The sequence below is a fragment of the Camelina sativa genome, chromosome 7, assembly GCF_000633955.1.
Source record: "Camelina sativa cultivar DH55 chromosome 7, Cs, whole genome shotgun sequence".
Lineage (NCBI taxonomy): Eukaryota > Viridiplantae > Streptophyta > Magnoliopsida > Brassicales > Brassicaceae > Camelina > Camelina sativa.
Window position 1 is genome coordinate 19,745,810 of NC_025691.1, and position 8,760 is coordinate 19,754,569.

The 8,760-nt window shown below is 33.1% G+C and overlaps 1 protein-coding gene across 1 annotated transcript; it reads left to right on the forward strand.

Moving 5' to 3' along the window:
- LOC109125474 (uncharacterized protein At1g43920, Chloroplastic-like) lies at positions 1,992-2,402 on the forward strand. The gene is made up of 2 exons (XM_019227106.1): positions 1,992-2,117; positions 2,193-2,402. Exons 1-2 carry the CDS (start codon positions 1,992-1,994, stop codon positions 2,400-2,402), a joined length of 336 nt encoding a protein of 111 aa, XP_019082651.1.

The window sequence follows — 8,760 nt, forward strand, 5'->3', positions numbered from 1 at the left end:
TATATATATATATATATATATATATATATATATATATATATATATATTGGCTATATATAGCCATTTTAGAGAAGTATTTACAAAAATGATGTGGTTAAAAATTAGTAAACAAATAGATAACTATTTTGCATTTATATAGTTTTGTCTAATAATTAATATGATATAATACACATTAGTGTCACCGATCAACTAAAATACTATTGCTCCGTCTTTTTAAGTACATATATCACTTATTTACAATTTTATCACCACACTATTTTTACGAATATAATCCAATTTAGACTATTAAGTGCATAGATCTATATTTTAATAGCGATTTTTTAAATAATGCAGAGAATTTTAAAATAAAAATGGGAAATAACCAATGTTGAAGAAAGCACTAGGCGGTATATGGGCGGTGACTCAGCGCCTAACACCTAGAACGCTTAATCGGAGTCTAGACGGTTTTTAGACGGTTTATGCATTTAAAACATAAAACATTATATATAAAAAATTATATAAAAATATATGTTAGAAAAATAAAAAAATTGTAAATTATAAACAAAAGTAAGAAATTACATTTATTTAAGTTATATTAACAACATATAAATGTTTATAATTACATATACAGATATAAAACTTAATAATTTAAATATATGTAGTTAAAAATCAAAAATAAATATTAAAATAAAATTTATGTAATTTTAAGCGGTCCATGCGGTCATCTAGGCGTCTGCTGAGCGCTTAGTGCCTAAACGATGCCTAGGTGGCTGCCTAGACTGCTTTCTTGAACACTGGAAATAACCAATAAGAAAATATGGGTCGAAGAGTGTTGATACACTTACCATGTATAAAACTTGGAGGGGCCAAATGAAAAGCATATAAATTATTCGGGGCAAAATATCAAGGAAATCTAAAGCAAGGTGGAGAAAATAAAGATAAAAGAAAGAGGAAAGAAGCAGAAGTGGAGCTGCAAAGGCAGTGAGGCAATCATTGCTGGTGAATGTGGATGGGAGCCCACTTTTTTCTTTTAATTATTTGTTTTCCTTTTTTCTTAATTTGTTTCCCATTTCTTATATTATTTCTCCATTTTGTATACATTTTTTCTACTCAAGTGTTTTATTCTTATATATATATGAGATGAGTTGGAAAATAATGCATAGTAAACTTAAAAGTACTGTATTCAATACTATAAAGTAGGGATATTTAATCCTTACTTTGATTTGGTTTCGTTTCAATCCCTACATTGATTTGGTTTCGTTTCGAATAGTTATACTTAAATTTGAATTTAATATAGTATGTATTGTTTATGATTCTTTGAATTCGAGATATAAATCAGTTATAGTTTAAGAAAACCTTTATGTGTGTGTGTGTGTTTTATTTTTTTTTGACATTCAATATAAGATGACCTTTGTTAACGCGCAGTAATGTTTGAAATAGGGTTCGTGATTGATGGTAAAATTTGTAGATTACTAGATTCAATCAAAAGGAGAAAATAAAAAATGAAAGAAATTTGAGAAAAGATAAAAATAATTTGACTTGACTAGAAGAGGGGTCCATAAGGGAGGGGATGAGGCTATGGTCGCTGTCTTTAGAGAGTGAATGATGCAGAGGACACGCACGTGGAGTCTGTTTCATCCTACTGTCCATCTCTTATTTAATTTAAGACTTATTTCTTATTCGAGAAAAATGTTAATTAAATCATCAACTTACATAAAAACCGTTAATTAAACTCTAAAATTTCTCTAAAGTCATTTAAATCATCCAATTGTGTTGACAAATTTAATTAAACATCACATTTTATAAAAAACACCAATTAATACATTACAAAAAATTGGGTAACAGAAGAATTAACCTCCGTTTAACATTATTAACATCTGTTAAATTTAACCCGTTAGACTAATTAAAAAAAACTCGAAATCCCCAAATCATTCGATTCCTAATTTTACAAACCCTAAAAATCGATTTCGCATCATCCTCTCTTCACCTTCTCTTCTTCACGATTTTGAGATATGAGTTGCAAATTTGGACAATCAAATTGTGAGAACAGAGGACGGGGTTGCCATGATTTTCCGAGAAAGTGTCATTGCGGTTTAGACCCAGAAAGACCTTACTTTCGTTGTCCAACCAGAGGAGATGTAAGTAACTAATTTTGTAATGAATTTGTGTTTTTTAGCTTTCTTTGATAAAAGTTAATCAATTAACAATTGTAGGAGCATTTGTTTAAGTGGGTGGAAGAAGTTGTGTACGAAGAGGTTATAGAAGCATTGCCGAAAATCTCCATTATTAACAATGAGATAAGCAATGCAAGATCTGAGGTTGCTGTCGAAATTGATGGGTTAAAGACTCAGATTGAAGAATTGAAGGAAGATGCAATGTTTAGCAAAAGAGAACTTAATAAATGGAAATTGATGATATTGTAGTTGGTGTGCCTTTGTGTTACTGTAATTGTCATTGTAATTCTAATGTGTAAAACCTCAAAAGGAACATTTGTTCTTGGTTACTAGTGTCTTTGTGTTTTGTCTTTGGTGTAGGATCTCATCGGTTGTAGTTGTGTGTCTTTGTATTGTGTCTTTGGTAATGAATAAATTTGGTTTGGCTATGAGTTTCACAAAACAAAAAGGAGGTTGAAAACAAAAAGCATTCATAATGAAAACATTTAGTTCACACAACTAGTTGAACCATAACATCGATCCACGTTCAACACACTGAACCAAAGAAGACAAAAACAAACAAACCTAATGAAAAACATTTGGTTCACACAACAACAAACATCATTCATGAACACTCAAACCAAACAAAGTAACAATTTATTCATAAAGATAATCTAGGAGGAACACTGAAACCATGATCCATATCGACCAAGTCCTTGCTCTTCTTGTCCTTGGGATCCTTGTTGAGCTTGTGACCCAACCGCTGGTCCTTGGGATCCTTGTTGAGCTTGTGACCCAACCCTTGGCTCTTGTGGTTCTTGGTTTTTCCTTGGTCGACCTCTTGGTCTCTTTGGTGCACTTGAAACCACAATAGGATTTTTGCAGCCATGCTTGTTGTGCCTTTGTTGGAAGCTGTTAGAGCATGTCATGACCCTCTTTTCCCGTGACATCTTATTTGACAAAGATGAAGATTCATTTCTTCCTTTCCTCCTTGCATAGTTAGACGGCCTTCCTGGGTTCCCTCTTCTCCATGGTGGTGGCAATACAGCCAGTCTATTCAATCTAGGCCACAATTGCATCCCTTGGACAGGCTTAATACCATCCTTATATGTCTCTCTCCACCTTATCCTTGTGTAACAAGCATCCACATAGTCCTCCACCTTTTCTCTCTTTCCTATTATCACACATGCAACATGAACACAAGGGATTCCAACCATTTGCCACTTCCTGCAACCACAAGTTCTCTCATTCATATCAACACTATAGCCAACACCATTCTGATATACCTCATGAATGTTGTGTCTTGCCATATATCTCTGACAAGCTCCTGCCCCAACTATCATTTTTTCAATCTCCGCATGAGCTCTCTTTGTGAACCGTGTCTTCATCCGGTCAGCTATGACAAAGCGCTTTGCATTTCTAACCATGCATTGCCTCCTTATGTCCTCTAGCATATCCAATAAAGGCTTCTTCCTTGCCTGTCTTATAGTTCTATTAAAAGACTCACTTAGATTGTTGAGGTTGTCATTGCAGAGAGTACCAATCCTAAAGAAAGCTCTGCTCCAGGTAAGTGGATTAGTAAGCTGCAGGGATGCGTAAGCTTGAGGATTGTAGGTCTTTAGCTCTGCCATACGATCATTAAACTCTCCAGTGGTGTAGCTGCGTGCTATTTTCCAAAAAATCCGTTGTAGTTGTTGATTGTGGCTGTCTCTTTTCCAGTTCTCCATTATGTGTTTAGCACACTGTCGATGCTCAACATGTGGCAGAACGCTATGGATAGCTTTGACCAAGCCCTGAAAAAAGTAACATTTGTTAGACCTATCATCGATTGTATACTATAAATAACACTTTAAATATACTAATAGTAGACTCACCGATTGTTTATCTAAAATGAGGGCGATATTCCTCATTGTATGAAGACCCAAACTTGCAGCAAGAAGTCTCACAAACCAATCCCAATTATCATCATTTTCTATTTCTACAACTGCCCAAGCAAGAGGAACAATTCTATTATCTCCATCTCTACCAACAGTAGCTAGAACATGACCTTTTATATCCCACTTTAGGAATGCTCCATCCAATCCTATGATAGGTCTACATGTTTCTTTCCAAGATTCTTTCTGTGATTTAAAACAAATATATAACCTAAAGAACCTCTGCTTGCTTCCAACTACCGGCCCTGGGATTGTCTCAATATCAAATTCGGACTCTTTGTTTTGCTGCAAAACTTCTGCTTGATAATCCCATATACGCGCAAACTGGGATTCATGACTAGCTCTTTTTGCTTTCATAACTTTAGTCTTTGCCTTTGCACATTGGTCTGGAGTCACCTCCAACTTATACTCTCTTTGTACCTCAGCAGTCATCTCGTATTTAGTAATCTTTGGATTCAATCTCAGCCTTTCCTCAAACAAAAAAGCAATTGTAGACCGATTCAACATCTTCGAATAGCCTGACCTCACATATATATGCTCATTGACATATACTTCTATCTTCATCTTATGCTTCCTCTTCTCATATGAACAATAGACTCTCCAAGGACATCTCAAACCATCATCATCCACATAACAACACTTCGCACCAACTATCAAAGCTTGAGACCTATAGAGTTTAATATCGTACCTTGTCTTTACGAGTACATCAACAAGGCAAGCTTGAATTCTTCAGGAGAGTTGTACGTTTTCTCCACTGCTAACAAACCCTCTGGATCGTCATTATCTCTACGACCTCCATCTTCTTTGTCTTGGACCTCGTCTTCGTCATCAGATGACAAAGGATCTGGAATTTTGTCATCGTCCCATATATCATCACCGCTGTCGGAATCAGAACCATCTTCTATTCCTCTAACAACCTCTGGGAAGTCGTCTGCAATGTTTGCGTTAACATCTTCTTCCACACCCTGCATTTCGTTATCTTCACCACCAACTCCATCATCAACATCATCGAAGTCGTCATCATCATACGCCACACAGTCATCTTCACTGTCGTGCTCCACTTCATGCTCCAATTCAGCCTCAATAGCCTCGTCTTCACCGCTTCTTTTCTTCTGTTTTCGACGTCGTTTTTTAGCTTAACCTTTATCACCGGCCTCTGATACAACTTTTTGAGCACCAAATCCTTCTCTGACCTCAACCTCTACAGCTCCAATTCCTTCGACATCAGCCTCCGAAGCTCCAACTACTTTGATTACCTCAACCTCTACAGCTCCAATTCCTTCGACATCAGCCTCCGAAGCTCCAAATCCTTCGACTACCTCAACCTCTACAGCTCCAACTCCTTCGACCTCAGCCTCCGAAGCATCAAATCCTTCTCCGACCTCAACCTCTACAGCTCCAACTCCGTCGACCTCAGCCTCCAAAGGTCCAAATCCTCCGACCTCGTCCTCTAGAGCTTCATACATAATTAGACTATTTGATTCATCTCGCGGTGGATCTTCAACTCTTTCTCCAACAAACGAAATCACACCCTTGTTTTTAACTTTCGGCATCAAATCGATTTTTAGGGTTTGTAAAATTAGGGATCGAATGATTTGGGGATTTCGAGTTTTTTTTAATTAGTCTAACGAGTTAAATTTAACAGATGTTAACGGTGTTAAACGGAGGTTAGTTCTTTTGTTACCCAATTTTTCGGGATGTGTTAATTGGTGTTTTTTATAAAATGTGATGTTTAATTAGATTTGTCAACACAATTGGATGATTTAAATGGCCTTAGGGAAAATTCAAGATTTAATTGGCGTTTTTGTGTAAGTTCATGATTTAATTGTTATTTTTCCCTTTCTTTTTCTTAATGCATTTTTTTAATATATAGTTTTTGTTGTCAAATTTGTATTTTACAACCTTAAAAGCATATTTAGACAGATAGACTGATGTATAATAACGGAAAACCTTGATCATCCAGAAAATGTTATGTCCCACGGGACTATTAAACTATTATTGTCTTTCCAACATTTATATCATCACATGTTAATTTTATATATTTAAAATCGTTTCTAACAAACTAAGTTTATTTTTACAATCTAATAAATTTATAGGAGTGGATCAATATAAAACCATTATAATAAAGACCTAAACTGTCCTTAAATTGTTTAGAGTTGATCATCATGGACTAACCAGGATGTTGGGATCCAAGTATAGTTGTTGAAAAATATTAGATTCTAAAATAAAATATTAATTAGTAAAATTTTGTGGTCCTAAAACCTTGTTTGAAGAGGAGAAATAGGGAGTCATATGTACATAAATAGATATGCCAGTGGAGAAAATGACTTGAAAAGAATTAATGACTGATTAATTAGTCGGCACGGCTGACTTTGAAGTTCCTAAAATCTTCTGATCATTCTTTTCAAATTGTAATTGTTATTCTTTGCAATGCCAAAGCTGCAATCCGTTACAGCTGATTTTTGTTTTTTAACCGGAGAAAATTTGGAATCTAATGTATACAGTACATTGTGCTATGCGCAAAATTTCTGGTAGTTAGGCCAGGTTAGACTAGTCAATGTTGTTAAAAAGATTTATCTTATTAACTTTAGACGCAACACTAAGAATTTCGTTTAAATTAAAAAAATGATATTTAATACTTTGTCATAAAAAATACATTACATCTTAGGTTTGAATGGATTTTTATCATTTGTATTATTGTTTTGAATTTTTTTCTAATTAAGTTGAAAAATAGTAAATTTTCTTAGTTACTAACAAGCATTACTTTAAAATTTTCTAACATAGAAATTAAGTAAGATGAAATTTTCTTAAATTCTATAAATCTATTTGTATTATGTAAGAATTCCATAGAACATATCTCGGAGACACCAAATCTCGAAACTAATGTGTTAAGTTTTTTTATAGCTTTTCTCCACATATGAACAAATATGATAAACATATTACCAGGCAAATTGTTGCTCTATCTACATTCTCCCTGTTGGTTGTTTATATATATATATATATATATATATATATATAAACTTGATTTCTACTAGAAAATACATCTAATTTTTTTTTTTTAATATATAATCTTCATAATACATCGACTATACTTTTTACAAAAAAAAAAATCTTAAACGTGTATGTTAGCATATCATCTATATTCTATGTAATTTATGGTGAAAATTTACAAAATGAAGAAGTCTCTAAACTCCTATGGATGTATATATGTAAACAAAATAATACTAGTATATTGAACTGCCTATATGAATAATCATCACATTAGAAATGAAACTTCTTCATCACTACTTATAAAACTTTCGTAAATTTGTTATTAAAAAAAATCAAATGTTCTGTCCACATCAAAGTATCAAAAATAATTTTCTAAATTTAGTGCTACATCTTTTAACGACAATTGTATGTCAATGAGATAATACCAATGGTGGAAACAAAAGAGAAGCATTACAAATTTGCTTTTATATACAAATCTATAAAGGACTATATAAGATTTTTTTATCTTGCGTATAAGTTATACCGTATAATATAGTCTTTTAAATAATAATAATATTAATATCAAACTGGTAACTCATTCAAGACGAGAAAAATAGAAAATCCATCTGTCTCATAAAAAAGCAGTTGGATTCTATTATATCATGTGGATCTCGTGAACTACCATAGAGCCAAAGGATTAATCACTGTCAATAATAATTCTATCTATTTATTATTCTGTTGTCACATATGTACAAAATATCGTATGTAAAACTTCTGAGTTCTGTCTGAATCGCTGAAATTTTCGCTAAATGTGCGCAATTAATTTCCCCGATCGCTTGAAGTTAACAGTTACGACGAAAACACTCTGACGTCAGTTTTTAAATTATTGGAAAGAATGAAAAAGAGTGTTCGATAGATATCGAATAGGGTTGTATTATTACTAATCAAACACAATAAATACGTACGAACATNAACAAAAGAGAAGCATTACAAATTTGCTTTTATATACAAATCTATAAAGGACTATATAAGATTTTTTTATCTTGCGTATAAGTTATACCGTATAATATAGTCTTTTAAATAATAATAATATTAATATCAAACTGGTAACTCATTCAAGACGAGAAAAATAGAAAATCCATCTGTCTCATAAAAAAGCAGTTGGATTCTATTATATCATGTGGATCTCGTGAACTACCATAGAGCCAAAGGATTAATCACTGTCAATAATAATTCTATCTATTTATTATTCTGTTGTCACATATGTACAAAATATCGTATGTAAAACTTCTGAGTTCTGTCTGAATCGCTGAAATTTTCGCTAAATGTGCGCAATTAATTTCCCCGATCGCTTGAAGTTAACAGTTACGACGAAAACACTCTGACGTCAGTTTTTAAATTATTGGAAAGAATGAAAAAGAGTGTTCGATAGATATCGAATAGGGTTGTATTATTACTAATCAAACACAATAAATACGTACGAACATCACCGTTTATTTTCTCACTCATTTTGATCACTGTACGTTTACGTAACACACCACACACCCCCAAAAATAAAAGAAAAAACACATCTTATATTTGAATATTTTGTACAGATTGGAGAACCACGTAGCCCCATCTCTTTTATTTCCAAAAATGACGAGAAATTCTCAAAGGGAATAGTTTATAATGTAAATAAAATTCCATAAATAAAAAAAACAAAAGATATAAAGCAGCAAGAAAAA